This window comes from Panthera pardus, unplaced genomic scaffold (assembly GCF_024362965.1).
Source record: "Panthera pardus isolate Hobbes unplaced genomic scaffold, ASM2436296v1 HiC_scaffold_22, whole genome shotgun sequence".
Lineage (NCBI taxonomy): Eukaryota > Metazoa > Chordata > Mammalia > Carnivora > Felidae > Panthera > Panthera pardus.
Window position 1 is genome coordinate 55125137 of NW_026526788.1, and position 20905 is coordinate 55146041.

Here is a 20905-nt window from a genome sequence, read left to right on the forward strand (position 1 = left end):
TACTTTCCTCATAACCTTTGAGAGATCTAAAATAGTACCTGTTCATTCGTCTTGGTCTCCATTCTTTACTGCGGTAATTTCTGATCACATATCATGAATTTCATTTTTGAGATATGATATGAGCTCAGATTATTATTACTACCCTCTACTTACATTTATCTTTATTAAGCCAGGAAGATTAACAATTGTTCAACAAGTTTAATCTGACACGGATTTAATGGCTTTTATGTGTAATTAGGTACACCTGAGCAGAGAAGTTGGGGTCTGAAGACAAGTTCTGCTCACTTTCAATCTTGGGCTAGTCCTGGTGACAACAGCAGTATTCTGACAAAATTCCAGATCCCAAGTTGGCAAAACCCTATTATGTGGGTGCTTCTATTAAGGCAGGCAAAAGCCTGAAATCACTTTCACCAAAGTTGGATTAAATCCTTAGCTACAAAGTATTTGAGAAAACAGAGAACTAGAGAAAGATCATTGAGAAAGGGCTCAATGTCCACGAGATCGAAGGAATGGGGGACAGAAACAGCTAAGGCCAGGGGAAGAGCATAGAGGAGTATCTGAAGACTGATTTTCAGACAAGGGTGTCCAGTTAAGTAGGAGCACACAGCTTCTCAGAAACATATGGCTTGGGAGCCTTTCAGCCGAGAGGTCCATCTCCAGATGCTGGGAACCAGAATCAGGTAAACGCTAGTGACTGGATTTAAAGCAAAACAGATTAAACTGGCTTAAGACGAAGCCATGAGCACTGAAATTACTTAAATTCCCAAGGATTCTAATGTGTACCTAGGGTTGAGAGCCATGGAGATTTTGACACTGTATAACCACTTCCTTCATAATATCGACAAATAACTAAAATACAAATTTCATTAGTTAAAATACTGAATGGACAGCTGGGTCAAACATTCACCTCAAGTTCTTAAATTTCATTTTCTAAACAAATTTTGATACTTTCTAAAGGAGAAAAAAAAATGTTAGACTACACATCTGATTAAAACTTGAGGGGGACGAATGTCCTTCATTCCGAATTTGGAAACAAATGAAGAACAAGGTACTTCAGGTGCCTGCTCGGCATCAGCAGCCAGTCTTGCAAGTGCGAAGACCACTTTTATCAACCTGCTTCGGCTCAGTACAGAGTCTGAAACTGTATTCTAATAACTAGTAATCATTAAATTATCTAAAGGCAAATTACACTGAAAATTTAAAACCCTCTTTACAAGCGGTAAAATTTAAAATTTTAGTGAAGCAAAGCAACTTTAAAATATAATTTTCACCACATCAATTCAAAACTTTGAGGAAAATTATAGCAGAATCTGAATTTTAACTTTTAAAGCACTATGAAAATAATTAATTCAGCAGATGATCTTTAAGAGATAGTTGAGGCCCTATAGATACTTTCTAATGGCCTGTAACTATTATGAAGCAAATTCTTTTCTAGTTCTGAATGTAATTAATTATGTTACCCTTTCCCAACTATCATCACTCACTTTGGATTGCAAAAAAACAAAAACAAGAATGCCAATTTTGAAGCAATTTTCAAAAATATTTCCAACTAAAAAGTATCAAACATTTAGTAAAAATGTATAATGCAGGATCTTTGAGAAACCCAGGTTATAAAACAACGAAAATCACCTGGAATTTTTATGAAACCATTTGACAGAAAACCAAAGATCAAAATTCAGAAAGAGATATGGGTCCAGTTACAGTTCTGCCAATATTTGTATGACCTTGACCAAGTTACACAGCCTCTCTGAAAAGCAGTAACCATGGTGCACCTTGCATACATGTGCATAAGAGTGTGCACATGTCTGCACAAGCGTACATTAAAAATAAGTCGGGGCACCTGGGTGGCTCAGTTGGTTGAGTGCCTGACTTCAGCTCAGGTCATAATCTCACAGCTCATGAGTTCGAGCCCCACGTCGGGCTCTGCGCTGACAGCTCAGAGCCTGGAGCCTGCTTTGGATTCTGTGTCTCCCTCTCTCTCTGCCCCTAATCCACTCTCATTTTGTCTCTCTCAAAAATAAATAAACATTAAATACATATATATATGTATATCTTTAAAAACAAAATAAAACAAAACATTGAAGTCTGCTCCAAGCCTAAAATTCTGTTTCTAGTAAAAAGGTAACAACAAGGGGCGCTTGGGTGGCTCAGTCGGTTAAGCGTCTGACTTCAGCTCAGGTCATGATCTCACAGTTCGTGGGTTCGAGGCCTGCGTCGGGCTCTGTGCTGACAGCTCAGAGACTGGAGCCTGGTTCAGATTCTGTGTCTCCCTCTTTCTCTGTCCCTTCCCTGCTTGTACTCTGTCTCTCTCTCAAAAATAAATAAACATTTAAAAAAAAGGTAACAACAAGAACAATTTGGAGGCTGTGGGTTACCTTTGTAAAGCACTGGAATATATCTGTGTTTTAGTTTTAATGTAGTTAAAAGATCCAAAATATTTCAAAGTCTGTGATTACAGGTAAGATATGAGATAGGGTTTTAATGTCTGTAGCAACATATCAGTATAAATGTTTTCGGTGTATACTGAAAAAAGAAAACGTATTATGGAGAAGCTTCACTTCCTACCACTACCAACGCACCCACCTATCACCTTAAAACACCCTCATTTTTTCGTATGTCATTATTCTTCCTCTATAATATATTCACTAGTTTCTCCCATCTCTGATAAAAAGTATAGTATTCTCTCGTCACACTTAGAAGTCGGACTTTCACTTCACTGGTTCACAGAATCAAGAAACAGTTTTCTTCACCTAACTTTCTGTGACTGGTCAGGGACTGGCTGCAAATGCCAAAATTCTTCTTACTAAGAGGTACTTCAGAGAGATAGCAGGCCTCATATTAGAATGCTTATACTTTTCCAGTTTAAAAGCAAGATTCAAGCAACTTACCATTGTTCCAAAAGGAATGGCTCTTGAAGCATGGTAATAAATGGCTATAAAATTGATGAAGAAGGCAGTGCCACACACCATAGCTGGGATAAGAAATGCCCCAATAAACATCTGCTTTATCCATCTCCTTCCTGAAAGAGAAAGGAAATAATGAAAATCGGAGGTGAGGGGCATATATTAATGTTCATAAGGCACCAAATTATTGTTTCTTTAGTGCCAAAACATTTATTTAAAATTCTCATGTAAACATCTTAAAATCTGACACTCTAATAATTGTTTCAGGACAACAGCTATTCAAGTATGTCTAATGCAAACAGCTTTTGAAGTGGATGCACCAGAAAAGAGCAATGGACTAGTCAAATGTCCTAATTTTCTGTCGTGATATTGCCACTGAACTGCTGTGAATTTTGGTAAGCCACTCAATATTTCTGGGCTACAAGTCGGCCTACGTAGGCGTTTTCCAACTATTACTTGGAATTCGGGAGCTTCTTGGAGGTGCCCATGAAGTCACTGATGAAAGAAGAGCCCCAAACCCTGTTTTAACCAGAACAAGTCCATTTTCAACAAATTTACACAATGGAGTTCATGTAAGCTTTCATTTGAAAAGAGGATTACACTGCTTAAAAAAAATTTTTTTTAAATCCTTAAAGTTAACCCAAATTAAATTACCCCTAGTTAAGTTGAACTTACCCCAAATTTACTTTTAGCTGTAATTATGATTATAAATATATATTTAAATTTGTTTCAAAAGGGAAAAACAAAAGAGTGTGTTTCGTGAGCTCTCTCTCTCAGCAATCAGAACCACAGATTTTAAGTTTCACTATTTCTTTGTACCTCTTTGTACTGCCAAAATTCTATACAGTGAACAACTGTTATTTAAACAGTCAAAGAAAGGAATGTTTAAACTATGTAATCAAAAATTTTAAATCGTGTGCATATTGATCAGGAGAACAAGGAGCGATCTTTCTAATACAGCAGAGTATACGAGCAGGCGCACTGCCAAGAAAGCACCTGCATACTGCTTAGGAACAAAACACAAAGATTTCATACTGGATCGATATTACAATTCAACTCCACAACCAAAAGCAATCAGGACCCAAACAGAAAGTGCTATAAGTGGGGCGCCTGGGTGGCTCAGTCGGTTAAGCACTGGACTTAGGCTCAGGTCATGATCTCACGGTTCGTGAGTTTTAAGCCCCACATCGGGCTCTGCGCTGATGGTGCAGAGCCTGCTTGGGATTGTCTCTCTCCCTGTCTCTCTGCCTATCCCCCACTCAAGCGCGCGCGCGTGCGCTCTCTCTCTCTCTCTCTCTCTCTCTCTCTCTCTCTCGCGCGCGCGCGCTCTTTCTCAAAATAAATAAATAAAAACTTAAAAAAAAAAAAAAGTAAAGTGCTATAAGCAAAATAAGCAATACCCTAACTTCTGTTTTCTTCCATGTGAAGCTCTTTCAAACATCCATCTCATAGAATTACTATCCCAAATCTTGACATTCTTCCAGAAAAACTCCTTGATTTTGAAGTATCACCTCTATATACTCTATAGTATTTCTTTCTCAGGTAAGTTTCAAGGGCCCCTCCTTTCCACACACAGACTCAACATTCAGCATTTTAACACAAAAACAACACAAAAAGGGTGGCCATTGATTAAAGTATTATTTTTCCTATTTAATTCTCTCTCTTTCTCAGCACTATCTTTTCCTACACTTTCCATTACCTGCTGAGATTCAGAACGTGTTAATAAATTCCATATTTAATTCTCTTACTCCCTTTCCCTCCAACAGTCACAAAAAATCCCACACACATTCCACTGGGTACAATCAGTAGCCCAGGCATCTACACTGTGCTTCCTGCTGGTCCCCTGCAACCTTAGAGATTCTGGTCAAGTTCCAGGCTACCCCTAGTTTCAAACTGAGTCTAGAGGATTATCCAGTACACTGAGGACAATATGCAGACCTTCGCTGTAGTGCAATGAAGTAAGTCTGAAAAATTCTCAACTCTCTGGGTTGACTTCTTACATTAACCTGGCTTTTAGGGATCGCTCGGACAAAATTATCAGTACACGATCAGACCTCCTCAAGGCACTGTCAATCAGAAAATAACCTTTAGATTATACATGGTAACATCTGATACTCCTAGGTTTGAGTCTGAACTCTGCTTTCAAGAGTTAAGTGTAATAAAGAAAAGTGTAGCTAGGTGTTCTTAACTTGCAATCAAACTAAAAGCAAATTTCTGTCCAAGAGTGAATAAATTTCCTGTTTTAAATAATGTTTCTGCTGTGGAGACTTTTCTGGAGGTCATAAAATGTAAATTTCTTAGCCTAACTAGTTTTCACATCAAATTCAAAGCCGAAGTTGACTCAGGCATCCTGATTTCCTTAGGATGGTAATCAAGTTATGATAAGACTTGTTTCCTGTAGCTAAAGGTATATAAGACATTGAACAGTTAACAAAAATAATTAGCAATCTATGATACTCCCTCAGGCAATCCAAAGAATTATTTACACTGAAGGTACAAGTCACATTAAATCTAGTAGGACCAATAAAAAGAGCAATGGTAAACCAGGATATACTGGAGGAATTTTAAACGATCCTATACATGCTCAGAATGCCAATAATCTATCTATAAGACGAGTCGACTAAAAAGCAGGATCCCTTAATGCTGACATTGTTTCAGATGAGCTGGGAAAATCACATGAGAAAGTCTCTATCCTTAGGAATATAATTTTAAGGTCTTTCAACAACCCTTCAGTCATAAACTGAAATACGCAAATCTACTTTCAGTACTTTTCTGGCCCCAATTACAGGGAAAACAAAAAAATGTGAAAACCCTTGAATGCTACCACAGAAAGAAACACCATGGAGCAGTACCTTTGTATCATCCCTGTATCTCCCATCATTTTCAGGTCACAAAAGTAGAGAAGCGAGGGAGTATTTAAGATGAAGTGCTAATCTTAGCAAAAGATTTTGACAAAGAATAACAAAAATCTTAATGCAGGGTCCTTTGATAAATATTTCAGAGTCAATAGAAATAAACAGCTCTCTCCTATTCTCCTTCCAGTCCAATACTTTATCCAAAAGCCAAAAAACATGCCTTTATATTCAGCTGTAACACTATATACTCTATGTGGAGGCCTCCCATGGAGGACATTTAGGGAGTAAGGCAGCTCAAAGCAAAGTAATATCAATAACTTAAATATACTCTCTCCTACATGTTCCTCAGGGCTAGCTAACTTCACAGTGAACAATGGACATAATCTATTAATTATTCCTAATTTTCAGAAATAAAATGCAAGGATTCCATAAAAGCAAAGTAGATCCCATAGCAGGTTTGGTAGACATTATGTGAAATGGGAACACAAAGTATTTTACAATGGCTGTACTATCCATTTTAAATTCCAAATACCCCACAGTAGAATATTGGCATCTATAATTAAAAATACGAAGAGATCACTTATAAGTTACCTCCTTGTCTGGCATATAAACTTCCTCCAAAATAACCATTCACTGGAGACGTAGCAGCATAGACAAATATGGCTGTACTGAGCATTGATCCCCTCCTGAAAAGGCGAAACAACATATATGGTAAGTTAAAACCAACAATTTAAAGAAAATATCATAAAGCCTATCACATTAAGGTCAGTGTAATTTCAAAGATAAATTTAACAGGAACACAAAAATATCATCCTGGACTATAAAGGATCTCAGAAGGTTGCTGAGTGAATGAATTTCTAGTTAAAACTGCACAGGCTAATACTAATTTTTTTAATCTGCAGTTAAATTTCATAATATATTCTAAACAAATATTTCACATTTCTTGGCAAAAATGTTAGAAGCTGGCACTAAAATTGTTTTGCAACCCTGTGAACCAATCACATCATATGGATAAGGATATTCATCTGTTAAGAAAAATAATTAGAATATTCCTCTTTATAAATTGATTTAATTGCTTAAGATTTTTGCCCACTGGCAAATAAAATGGAAGTAATGTAACCTATATTAGTGCTATTACTTTAAATGGTATAACACTGAGACTTTTCTTAGTTTTCCTTATACTATTAAAAAAAATTTTTTTTTTTAATTTTTTTTTTCAACGTTTTTAATTTATTTTTGGGACAGAGAGAGACAGAGCATGAATGGGGGAGGGGCAGAGAGAGAGGGAGACACAGAATCGGAAACAGGCTCCAGGCTCCGAGCCATCAGCCCAGAGCCTGACGCGGGGCTCGAACTCACGGACCGCGAGATCGTGACCTGGCTGAAGTCGGACGCTCAACCGACTGCGCCACCCAGGCGCCCCTAAAAATTATTTTTTAAAAATCCATAGGTCCAGGGGCGCCTGGTGGCTCAGTCAGTTGAGCATCCGACTTCGGCTCAGCTCATGATCTCACAGCTCGTGAGATCGAGCCCCACATCAGGCTCTGTACTGAAAGCTCGGAGCCTGGAGCCTGCTTTGGACTCTGCATCTCCCCTCTCTCTATCCCTCCCCTGCTCACACTCTGTCTCTCTCTCTCTCCTTCAAAAATAAATAAACATTAAAAAAAAATTTTTTTTTAAATCCATAGGTCCACAATCAACATTAACTCAGATCAACAATTTCTAATCTCTCCTTCCACTAATGGTATCTAGGAAATTCAGATCAACCCTCCTGTTGAATAAAGCTGAACAAAATATTTTAAATGCCTAATTGCAAAGAGAAATATTAAAATGATAAATGACAGTATCATTTGTCATAATATAGAAATGTGCTTAGGGCACCTCCTGGGTGGCTCAGGAGGTTAAGGGTCTGACTCTTGACTTCACCTCGGGTCATGATCTCGCGGGTTCATAAGATCGAGCCCGCCCTGGGCTGCAGTTATAGCACGGGGCTTGCTTGGGATCTCTCCGCTTCTCCCCTACTCACACATGTGCATGTGCACACACTCACTTCCTCTCTCTCAAGATAAATTAACTTCAAAAAGAATGTACTTAAACTACTAACAATAAAGACTGTTTTTGAAACTTAGCATAACTAGGAAGATAAAATAAAGTCTGTAGATAGATCATATAACCTTGTCAATTTGAGCTAAAGAATATTCTTTTAAAGAGAATTTACAAGAATACCACACGAATGTGTGTACTGGGATGATATACAATTTTCATAAACTAACCACCTTCTCGGTAGTAATTATTATGTTTCACTGTCCACCTATATAGAATACAAAAAGATCATAAAGTCTTGAAGTATGTAGTGCTCCTCTGCCCGAACACCAATGCTGAATTTCTCAAAGTGGATGCATAGTAGTTAAAACATTACAGTATTCAATTTCCATCAATACATAGCTAGATACAAATGTGGTAGTAATATAAGAATATGTCATTCCCATGTTTAAAAGACTGTGGGTCAGGGTGCCTGGGTGGCTCAGTCAGTTAAGCATCTGTCTTCGGCTCAGGTCATGATCTCTCGGTCTGTGGGTTTGAGCCCCACGTCGGGCTTTGCGCTGACAGCTCAGAGCCTGAAGCCTGCTTCCGATTCTGTGTCTCCCTCTCTCTCTGTTCCTCCCCTGCTTGTGCTGTCTCTCAAAAGTAAATAAATTTTTAAAAACATTAAAAATATTGTTTTCTTAAAAAAAGATCATGGGTCTCCAGGCACTTGGCTGGCTCACGACTCTGTATCTCAAGGTTATGAGTTCAAGACCTCATAAGGTCTTACTTCAAAAAAAGTAGAGCTTACTTTAAAAAAAAAAAAAGTAAACAATCGTGGGTCTCAAAGTGTTTAAAATCAAAATTTGTTTTTTTCAACAACTCAAACACTCTAAATACTAACTTTTTCCTTTCAGATTATCATTAAAAAATCTGACCCATTCTCTGTTTGTAACTAGGTATGTGAAGGTTGACAAAGGCCTAGCAATACTGAAAACCAAAAGGCTGCTTTGGTCTAAGACCAGTCTATTACCAGTCAGAAGTTCTTAATGTTAGCAGAGAGGGTTCAAAAGGATTGCTCATGTGACTGAGGGTCCAAAATGCCTACCAGGGATTTAAGCTTGCAATCCCCAGAGACACTGCACTAAGTGAAGTGTAAATATCAGTCATGGTTTTAAAAATCAGACAGACCCTTCATCTCTTCGTTCATAAATATTCTATGGGCATTCTCCACCCAAAATACACCGTTTTCATCTACACTGCAAAATATGCTGAGGTAGGGAATTGTCCTCTTTGTTCATCTCGCCAAGACTGGAGGGGGGAAACATCTAAGGAGCTGCCTTACACTTGTCAACTCACCACTCTCCACCCAAAGTTATAGAGCAGCTGTATTTTTCCAGACTTTTCCACAAGTTCTCAAACACTATGCCTTCTCAGGAGTTATATCACACTCATAGGCATCCACATTGATACTGATCCTCTATCTACCTAAATAGTTTTTCTTCTCTGATTGCTGTGGTCATCACCAACACAAAATAATTTTCACATGTTACATTATCTGCCTTTCATCTTTTAGAATCATTCCTACTCTGAAGTGATTCTTACAAATTTCATGTGCAAGGTTTTTCATTTTCTCACTTTATGCTTATTATAATCTCTATTTTCATTTCCATAGCACAGCAAATTAAGAGACAAGTTGTGGCAAAAGACATATCCTTATCCATATGTAGGTTCAAATCCCAGCTTACGAACATCCCTAACAATCATTATGATCTCAGCCATGTTACTTAACCTCTCTGAACTTTACTTTTCTAATCTGTCGAATAGAGAAAACCCCTTCAAAGGATGGATGTGAAAAGTAAAAAAGCACCTAAAGCATCAAGCACCTAATGGAACACCAATAATGTTAGTCACTTTGTTATCAAAATAATACCACTTTAATACGAATTCTATAAAAAAAATATGAATCATATAATTAAGTGTGTTCACTTCAAATTAGCACAATACAGGAAAAACATTAATAATGAAGAACAATGCATGACGTGCCTGCTAAGAAAGTTTCTTATTTCTAAAGTTGAAGGTCTATAAACAAAGAGTTTCTGCAGTAAAATGAATTGTCAAAATGGTAACCCTGACATCTGAGAAGGAACAACGCAAAAACTTGAATTCTAGGAGAGGTTACCCACTCGAGACTGACTGTGCAGTGTCAATTCAGTCAGTGAGTGGGGATGAATTTAACCCAGTATTTGATGTAAAGCATGCCTTCTTGGCAAATTTGAAATGCTTTTCTTGTATTTGGGATTTAGTTCATCTGAAATACATTATATCCTAAAATATGAACTACAAGTCAGAACACTTAAGTTTAGGTTTTGAACAATTATTTTAAAGCTTATATGGTAAACAAATTGCAAAGGTTATATATTAAAGAAATATAACAGAAACTACGGAGAAACCACCTTGTTGATCAATATATTCACTTGAGTTTAACAAGCACTGAGTACCTTCCACACATTTAAGTAGGTACTCTGAGAATTCAAGGATAAATGAATGAAGATCCAGTCCTTGCTCTCAAGGAGCTTAAGGTCTAGAGGAAGAAACAGTAATTTAGTATTATTAAATATTTAACATAAAACTAAAGAGCCATTCTTTCAGCAACAATTTATTGCTTGTCCACCAAATGCCAGGCATATATAAGAAAGAATGCATTATGTGGGGCGCCTGGGTGGCTCAGTCGGTTGAGTGACCGACTTCTGCTCAGGTCACGATCTCACGGTTTGTGAGTTTGAGCCCCGCACCAGGCTCTGTGCTGACAGCTGAGAGCCTGGAGCCTGCTTCTGATTCTGTGTGTCCCTCTCTCTCTGCCCCTCCCCCACTCATGCTCTGTCTGTCTGTGTCTCAGAAATAAACATGAAAAAAATTAAAAAAAAAAAAAAAAAAAAAGAAAGAATGCATTATGAACTGAAATAGAGATAAAAGATCTAACTGGAAACAAGTGTCATTCTGATAGAGAACTTCATGGAACAACGTCTGAAATGCCTAAATTTATAATCCCTACGACCCAGGCTCAAAGTGTGTCTGCTTCACTCGTGGCTTTCTGAGCATAGGTTATAGGACCACTCAATAGGGATGTGAGATCTGTGTTAATTTTCTAATAATCCAAAGACCTCAAATCAAGAATTTCTTTTTTTAATTTTTTTTTCAATATTTATTTATTTTTGAGAGACACAGAGACAGAGTGTGAGCAGGGGAGGGGCAGAGAGAGAGGGGGACACAGAATCTAAAGCATCAAATCAAGAATTTCCAAGCATCAAATCAAGAATTTCCTGCAACCAATTTTGTCCTCAAAGAAAAAATGTACCAAAAACCATGTACAGGTAAGACAGATACCCAATTATTTTTCTAACCTCATGTGCCTTTTCCACTGCTCTTTTTACTATTATTTATTATTTAACAGTTATATATTAAAATTAATAAATTGAATAAACATTAAGTATTTATTAAAGATTATTTATTATTTTTCTTCTGTTCTGTAGACAGTGTCCCAATTTGGAAGGTAAATACGAAGTACTAATTCAGAAACTGTAAAATTCTTGTGCTTTTTACAAAGATCTAATTGGATCTTCGGCTTTCAAAAAAAATGCCTATTCATTTTGCCAAACACCACTGGCTCATAAGTAACTCTGTTCATACCTCTAAATGGAACACAACGTTTATAACCAATGAAAATGTTCAGTAAGGTTAGCATGTTTTAGCATGTCACAGAAAAACATACTTATAGCTGAATATTATTATTCATTATTTATCTGCAGTAAGAACATTTATGCTATATTAAATTCTAAGATAATGGAAATAAGCAAATATTTAATTATAATTGACTTAAAATGGTCCAATGATTAACACTATTCAAGAACAAAAAAATAAAATTAAATACATGTACTTACTCTGTATATAAATCTTCTATCATTGCAACAATAATAACAATAAGAGACACGGCAAATATCTGACATCCAGAACCAATGAGAGAAGAAAAGATCAGTGGGTGACTTGATGGCCTAAATACGTCTCCATGCACCTGCTTCCATCCATACTCATCTCCTAGGTCTCTATCCTATATACACACATATGGAGAGAGAAAAGAAAAGCATTTGGAATAAAATTAAAATACATAAAGTAGGTGAAAAATTACAATTCCAGTTTTAAGTTCCCTCCTTCCAAACTTACAGCTATTTAAAGGGATTCAAAATATCGAGAAAAGACATTTCAAATTTAACATAATCACTGCAAGGGCTCCTGGTGACTCAGTCAGTTAAGCATCTGACTCTTGATTTCAGCTCAGGTCATGATCTCATGGTTCAAGAGATCTAGCACAGAGCCTGCTTGGGATTCTGTCTCTCCCTCTCCCTCTGCCCCTCCCCTACTTGAGCTCTCCCTCTCTCTCTCTTTCAAAATAAATAAACTTTAAAAAATAAAATAATCACTGCCTTAATAACTTATAATGTTAAAATATTATGACATTTACTGAGGTTCAGGAAGGTGGCTCCCAGTTGTGTTCAGAGAATATCAAAAAATGGAAAAGAAAAGGTCTAGGAGCAAACACAAATGGTCAAAATGGGAGAAGAGCACACCAGCTCTCTGAACATTCTTATTCTTGTCATTTATATCATGCCTGTGGCTCATACATAATGAGGGGCCAGGTGGAGAATCAAACAGAAAACAAAGATTGAAACCAGTACTTAGATGCCCCAACAATGCAGAAATGTCTTTTATAGCCTGGAATCTAAGAAAATATATGAGGAAATATCAGTTAAATATTATCTGTTAAATATTAGTTAACTGCCTACAGCACTTTTGAAAAAGGATTCAATTCTTCCTTTTCAACCTGAGTAAAGAAGTATCTAAAACATTATTTCTTAAATATCAGTCCCTTAAGATAATCTGGCTTTTTGCCTGGGGGTGATCCTGGTCAGACATGTCTAAAAAGCACCAAATACATAATACACATTAACATATTAATTCAGTTTTAACCTGTTTAACTCTTTTCCAAACTTATTTAATGATGGAATGTATCTACATAGCACAGCCATTAATATTTTACAGAACACACTTTTGCTCATTTACAACATTGTATGTAATATAGTAAAAGAATTTAGAAAGTGAACCTGCCCTCTGAACCTACTAAGCCAAATGTAAATTAATCCTTTCACCCACTCCCTGAATTTAATGCAGTATTTAACAGTATTAGAGAGATGTCAATACAGGTCTACAACTTCATAGCTACAATCCTGAAATCAAAAGCTCTGAAAACTGGAAGTCTGCTTCAGAGTTGGACACCAAATTAAGAAATTTGGTGGCAAAACCTGGTGCCACCAGGTGCCACCCTTCTTATTTGGTGGCAAAAACAGTGAAGAGGTTATTTGTACTGTATACTTATCTCACTTAAGGTGAACATTCAACGTTTTGCTGGAAAAAAAATTAATATATTTGATTATGGGGCATGTAATCAGAATATGTAAAAACAATATATTTGATTAGAGATCCCTCAGCAACTTTTACACCTTTCTAAAACCTGAAAATTCTGAATTCTGACACTCATGTGAATTACATGCCAACATTCAAAATAAGAGTTAAATCGTTTTTATAAATAAATGTAAAACGTTTGCTCACCATATCATCCATTTCTTCTTCTTTACTGTACCTGGCATAATCTTTTCTTAGAGTTCTCATTAAAATCATTGAAACTAAGCCCACCAAGAAGATAACCATCATGAAAGAGTTGAAAATTGAGAACCAATGAATCTAAAATAACAGAAAATAACACATTACTGACATGAATTATTAGTCACAAAATTCATAGGCTGCATGATGACAACAGCATGTTAGTGCAAAAAAAAAAAAAAATAATCTTTTAAAACTTTTACATAAAAATCCAAACTTGAGACTCACTGGGGATGAGTATTCACTATGCAAAGAGATTGGGTTTCTTTACAGTAAACTTCAGATGCATTAAAAACATGATACTGCAGATTTTCACAATCAATTTTACTGTACAAAGTACAATCTGACCACACAGCATATGCTAGTTAGCATTACACAGAAAGAACACAGACTTTGGAGTCAAACAGGCCTCGGTTTTAACCCAGATTCTGCCGATTTTCTAGCTATGTGACCCCAGTTCTCTATATCAAAAAGGAAGCCAATAATACTATCCTGATTTGTATGGTTTAACAACATGTATAAGAAGTATGATACCATGTCTGGCACAGAGCAGCAAATATTCAAAAAATGTTAGTTCCCTTCCCTCTAACTGAGCAACAACGTGAAAACCTCCTTAGGACACCAAGACTGAACCATCACAGTTGGCTGCCCTGGATTTAGTCCGCCTTCCTGAATGTACGCTTCACTTGCTCCCAGTTCATCTTCTCCACCCCATCACCTTATCCACTCCCTTGTAACGCTGCTACCCGCGGGAGAGAGAACGAGATACCCCGTTGTGTCCCGATGTTCCCAAGACTCTTGACTTTTATTTCACCCACACATCTGTCACAGATTTATGTCCACACTCTGCTTTTTAATCACAAGGCACCACTGTATCTCTGAGTGCATCTCAGAACTCGAAGCATCTGACTTCAAATTCCTTTATATTTTAATTCCCGTAAGTTCCTTAAGGATGGCTTCAAAATTTCACCTCTCTCACCAAGGCCCCCATTTCCTTTATTTTTCTGCATTTATCTTCCTAGCCTTTCACTCCTTCCATCAATTTCCTAGATGTTGCCTCCTCTTAAGTCAAGCCTTCCCCTAAGCTTTACACCTCTTTCATTCCTTGAGGTGTTTTTGAGGTGCTTTGTGCTCTCATCTTGCACCCCTAAATTTGCACCTTTCTCCACCATCAGCAATCTCCAAAAGTCCCTATCTATAATGCTATCTACTCCCTGGTGTGGTTATATGGCTCAAACAAGGTAATAAATGTAAAGCATATAGCTTAGTGCCTAGCTCATAGTAAAACACTGAAAAAATTGACAAGCTGCTATTTCTATTAATATCTTTTAAAGTGCTTGTTTGATCTTCTGTCCCCTCATTCTTCCCATCTTCTTCTTACCTCCCTCCTTTCAATGCCAATACTTTTCAAATGAGACGACACATACTACTTCTCCCCTCCCACCCGGCCTCCCCCAAATGATAGAATCTCACCATGTCCCACAAAATGTCTCTTACAGGCCTGCAATGAACTTTTAAACCGATTCAGCAGTCAATGAGCTGTCCACTCTCCCTGCCACATCGGACCTCTACTGCCAGTGCACCATCCTCCCTGACTGACTGCCCCTTCTCCTCTTTCATCTTCGGTGCGTGCTCCTCCCACCTTATGAACGTTTCCAGAAGCTCCAGTCTTGGTACTCTGCTGTGACTTCTTCAGACTCTCAGAACCTGTAACTAGTGTTCCAATGATGATGGTAACACCCTCACCCTCAACCCCCACCGGGACCCAAATCTCTAGCCTTCTTCCTCATTCATGTTTCGCACTTGTACTGAACATCATCGCTTTTAGTTCAATGTCCTTCTGGAATTTCAGACTTAGACTGCCCTAAAGTACACTCATAATCTTCTGCCTCACATATAACTTGCTTCTGATTTCTAACTGCTGCTAATGGTACTAACACTTGGCTTTGAAAGTTTAGAATCATCTCTGCCTCTTCCTTCTCCTTAATCCTTCCTAAGTAATAATTAGTAAGCTTTTGTTTTCCTTTGATATGTCTCTTGTATATCTATCCCTTCCTCTCCATTCCCATCCCATTACCTCACACCTGGAAGTAGCCCTAATGGTTTCCTAATTAGTCTTCTTTAATCATGGTCTCTGCCCTTCCTTCCAATCTATCCGAAAAAAGTTACCCGATCTTTCTGAAACATCATTTTCATTTACCACTTCTCTATTTTTTTTTTTAATGTTTTTTTTTTTTAATTTTTTTTTTTTTTTTTAACGTTTATTCATTTTTGAGACAGAGAGAGACAGAGCATGAACGGGGGAGGGTCAGAGAGAGGGAGACACAGAATCTGAAACAGGCTCCGGGCTCTGAGCTGTCAGCACAGAGCCCGATGCGGGGCTCGAACTCGTGGACAGCAAGATCGTGACCTGAGCCGAAGTCGGCCGCTCAACCGACGGAGCCACCCAGGCGCCCCACCACTTCTCTATTTTAAAACTGATGGTGACATTCCCTATTTTCTCACATATCAAATCTAAACTATTTTCCCTAATATTCTGTACCCCTTGTAATATGGCTCCCTCACCTTCTCTAGCCAACCTTCCACTCCACTGCATCCTACATTCCAATCAGGCCTATCCTTCTTCAGCGATCCACAAGTACAGCACACTCGTGTCCACCTGTATCCTTCTCATAATTTCTTCTCACATAGGATCTACTTCTATCCACTTCTGTAAATTCTATCTACTGTTTAAAGCCCAACTCAAAAACCCTCCCTTCTATAAAACTTCTCATCTACATATCCCATTAGTCATAGATGTACTCCTGCTCTAAACTCCTACAGGTACATACACAGAATATTTAACATGAAGGATGTACTGTCTTGTACTTAGGACAGATTTTAACTTGGGCCAGTATGCTGAGTATGCGCACTAGGGTGAAGGGCAGCCTTGGCTCTGTTACCCACCCTGACACTTCAGGCAAGTGACACACTCTGTGGCTCTCCCTGAAGAACAGGAAACGGTCAATTGCCTCTGCCTCTTCATAAAATCATTTTTTCCTCCATTTAATAATTTATTTATTGAATACCTACTAAAATTATAAAGGAAATAATGAATGTATTGTTTTGAAATATGTGCAATAAAGGATTATATAAGATTTAACATAAAAGTATCATTCAAGATTTTTAAAAGGAGTCTGCAATTATAGGTTTCTCCAAAGATTTGATTTTGTTCCACCCTGAGAAATTAATGACCCAGAAAAGGACAAGAGAGAAAAATGATACAGATGTTTCATATCTTCTTTCAGTCAATTTACCAAATTTTTGAAAAGAAAAGAAGTTTTATGTAGTTACTATTTAGTAGTAAGAAAAATACACCTAAAATGCAAAACTTTCAACAAAGCTCCCTGCTATTTTCTTATCTAAGATACAAATTTTAAACCAATACCTATTAAAATGTACTATCAGCCTGACATTTTATAATATTCTGATTCCAAAAACTACAAAATACTATTACGATTTTGAAATTATTGTAGCAAGAGAAATATTTCTTAAAAATAATAAAGAAACTAGGGCCACCTGGGTGGCCCAGTCGGTTAAGCATCTGACTCATGATCAGATCAGGTCATGATCTGATTGGCTCAGATCATGATCTCACGGTTTCATGGGTTTGGGCCCTGCATTGGGCTCTGTGCTGACAGCGTGGAGCCTGCTCGGGATTCTCTCTCCCTCTTTCTCTCTGCCCCTCCCTAACTTGTGCTCTCACTTTCTCTCAAAATAAGTAAGCATTAATAAATTAAAAAAAAAAAAAAAAAACAAACTAATAAGGAAACCAGATGTCACAAAGGGGTTACTGTGAACGGCTGACTCCAGCACCTCCTAGTGTTGCTAACCCTAAAGCAGCACCCCAGGTTTGCCATAAATTTTATAACACTGGAGAGAAAGAACTAACTGTACCCCAGTACTACCACTTATTAAGCACCTGCTATGTGTCAAACACTGAACTAGGTGCTTTATATGCACTATCAAATGGACTATCACAACTCTGCACACTATGACGATCCTTGCTTCATTATTAAGGAGACAGAGCTGAGGAACTGAGTAATGTGACCACAGTTATAGTGGGTGGCGGCAGAGACAGAACGTGTATCCAGCTCGAGCTCCTAAGCCTGTGCTTGTAGTCACTGTCCTGGAAACAATCCCTGCTCTTACACAGTAGATCCTACCCCTCCCGCCTACTGAAGGAACATACTGCAGTAATTCTCCTCCCTCTTTGCTGCGCTGTTAGCTTTGCACTCACTGCTGAACACTTCCACGCATGTTTCTCTTTGTCTCAAAAGAAAATCTCCAGACTCTATCCTTCCTACTACTACACCATTTCTTTGCTCCCTTTAGCTGCCAAACTTACAGTCTCCAAAACCTCTCCTCCATGCTCTCTTATACCAGCTCTGTTCAGATTTTGTCCCACCCCTATACCAAAACCGCTCTTTGTCAAGTTCACTGATGACTCCAAATGAATTCAACAGTCACTTTCACCTTACCTGACCCAGCAGCAACAATCCAGAACCAATCTCTCTATCCTCCATGATACACTTTCTTCATGTGGCTTCCAGAACACCACACAAGCTTTTTTTTCCTCCCTCCTCTATTGGTATCTCCTCAGAGCCCTGAGGGGCTACTCCTACTCTTCCCCTAAGCTTTTCTTACTGCCCCCAGGACTCAGTCCTTGGCCCTCTTCTATTTATACATACTCTTCCTTGGTGATTGCATCCAATCTCACGGCTCCTTCAAGGTTGTACTCAAATGTCCACATCAGAGGCTTACCCCGAGCACCATATTCAAACCACAACTAGCCTTGCCTGTGGCATTCTTGCTCACTGCTCTTTTTTGATGGACATATCTTTGAACACACTATAGCCTTAACTTACCATGTTTATTACATGTCTCCCCCTACTAGAAGGGTAAACTCCAAGAGGGTGCAGATCTTTGACTTTCATTCTCTAATGTATTCCTCTTACTCACTGCTGTGCTTGACACATAACAGGTGCTCAATTAATAACTGCTGAAAGGAGAAATATGCTACACCGCTCTACTAGTGAAAATGCCAAATGGCGACCTTTCCCCCAAGTTACCAGTACCCGATGGCATGAGAAACAAGGCAGGCTCAGGCGTTCCAGTAGGGAATGTTAGTTGAGAGCCCTCATATTTTCAGATATTATCTAAACGTTGAAGTTATTTGTGCCTCTACCTTCAAACATGTTCAGAACTACCTAAACACTGTATCTGAAAAGAACACACCAGGAGTAGGGAAGTGGAGATTGGGGCGGAAATTTTAGGTCCAGGAGTAGCATGCTAAATCATTCAGCAATGACTAAATCCCAAATAGCTTAATTTTTTCTCCTAGGACCCAGACGAAGATTAGAAGTAGTGACAGGTTCTGGTGAAGTCTGGCAGCAATGATACAAATTTCAAACCACAAAAGCTTCGGAGCCATCTCAAACACAGATTACTAAGAAACTTCAGAATTCCAAATCTAAAAGATCAGGTCACAAGGTGTAAGCTGCAACTCAGGAAAAAAGTCAGGAGAATGGATACATCTCCTTATATCATGTTGTCCTTTCATCTCCATCCTTGAAGGAGGGAACCACTAAGATAAAAACTTTTTTCCTGTAAAAAACCAAAGCTACCACCTGTACAAAACCAGCCAACAATGCCACTGGACTAGACTTACAATCTGAGCTCCATCTTGTATGTACTGGTGGGGGATGAGGGGCATTTCTTCCCATTCTTGATGTTTCTTTTTGTGTGGAAAGATTTCCATCAGCAAAAGCTTTTGGTCTTACTCCACTCTCATCCCTTCCTTCCTTTCCTAAAGGATACACACATTCTGCTCTGTTTCTCCACATTTAAGTTTCCTAAGGGCAGGTGCCCATATACAGAAACTTGCAATAGTCCAGCACTAAGTGCGAGAAGAGGGTCTAATTCTGAATTTCAACATTAAGAAGCCCACCTGTCCAAAGACAGAAGTCACATTTTCCAATATTAGCCTCATTAATAATAAAAGTGATATCCTGGCTTTTGGTATGTTGTATCCTTCCCTGGGGTTACTCAAAATCAGTTTAAAGCACAGGCATGATGAAGAGGGCTTTTGACTGCTTCCCTTCAACTCTGTCACCCTAGGACTCTAAGCTCACCTGTGAAATCACCACTAGCCCAATGTTTGAACTCCATGGCCTTAGCACAGTGCCTTGCATATGGCAGATGCTCACTAATGTTTGTTAAACTGACTGAAACACATAATGAATGTCTTAAAAGATACAGTTTACCTACCCTGTGTTGAAAAAAGGATGGATCAAGATATTTGTCAAATCGATCCTCAAATTTTACATCTGACTTTTTCCACTTGACCTGAAAAAAATTTTTTCACACGAAAATAAAGGCCAGTAAACAAATTAATAAGCTAACAAAATTCTGAGCACAATTAGGGAAGATTTACACAATTGGAATAGGAAACTAGAGAAATGGTGGAAAGTTACTGCCAATTTGAGAAGCTGAAACACGTATGATAAAAAACCAACTTTCCTCTCTGTGTATTAAAACTTCCAACTTTACCTAGAGGGATCATTTCAGTTCTCAAGGACATTAATATAAGTATTTGCTACTTATATACTCTGACCTGATAAATTGATAAGAACTGAATCAAGGGGTCCCTGGGTGGCTTAGTCAGTTGAGCATCCGACTTCAGCTCGGGTCATGATCTCACAGTTCGTGAGTTCAAGCCCCGCGTCAGGCTCTGTGCTGATAGCTCGGAGCCTGGAACCTGCTTCAGATTCTGTGTCTCCCTCTCTCTCTCTCCCTCTCCCACTTGCTCGCGCACTCTCTCTAAGATAAATGTTAAAAAGAAGAACTGAACTAATTAGACCAATTAAAATAAGAATCCACCCATCTTTGACATTAGACTGCATTAGTTTTATTACAATTATCAAACTTCTTTATAAGTTCAGTTCCGGAAATATCATTTGCACTAAGTACATATGCATAAGCTTAAAAAACTTAAAAACTGGCTACTACCAATGGACTCATTCCAGTTATCAGGGAAAAAAACTGGCAAAGAGAGAGGCTACCTACATCAGATTTTTCTTCTTTCCACTATTTTTAATCCTAATGGAACAGAATTAACTTGACAGTTGCAAAGGGCTCTGACAAGCTCTTACTCTGCAGGAGTATCTTATTCCAACTGATAAAGCAAAACATGGTAAACTATACCCATCCAGCAATTTTCAATACAGCATCATCTCTATCTGCAACAGTAAAAAGGAAAGAGAAACAACAAGGCATACTACAATCTAAAAATGTAACCATGAGAATACATGGCTGGGTTAGCTATAACTGCTCAGTTATAATGGTAAACTTTGCCATAGCCAATGG

General features: G+C 38.1%; 1 protein-coding gene across 1 annotated transcript in view; it reads right to left on the reverse strand.

Annotated features, from left to right (window-relative positions):
* The window catches only part of TM9SF3 (transmembrane 9 superfamily member 3), a 69021-nt gene that overhangs the window by 23368 nt on the left and 24748 nt on the right, over positions 1–20905 (reverse strand). The window contains exons 5-9 of the mRNA XM_019458974.2: positions 19808–19885; positions 13448–13579; positions 11725–11891; positions 6350–6444; positions 2889–3019 (exon numbers count right to left, since the gene is read on the reverse strand). Coding sequence (XP_019314519.1) covers positions 2889–3019; positions 6350–6444; positions 11725–11891; positions 13448–13579; positions 19808–19885 — 603 coding nt within the window. The remainder of the gene's footprint in view (positions 1–2888; positions 3020–6349; positions 6445–11724; positions 11892–13447; positions 13580–19807; positions 19886–20905) is intronic.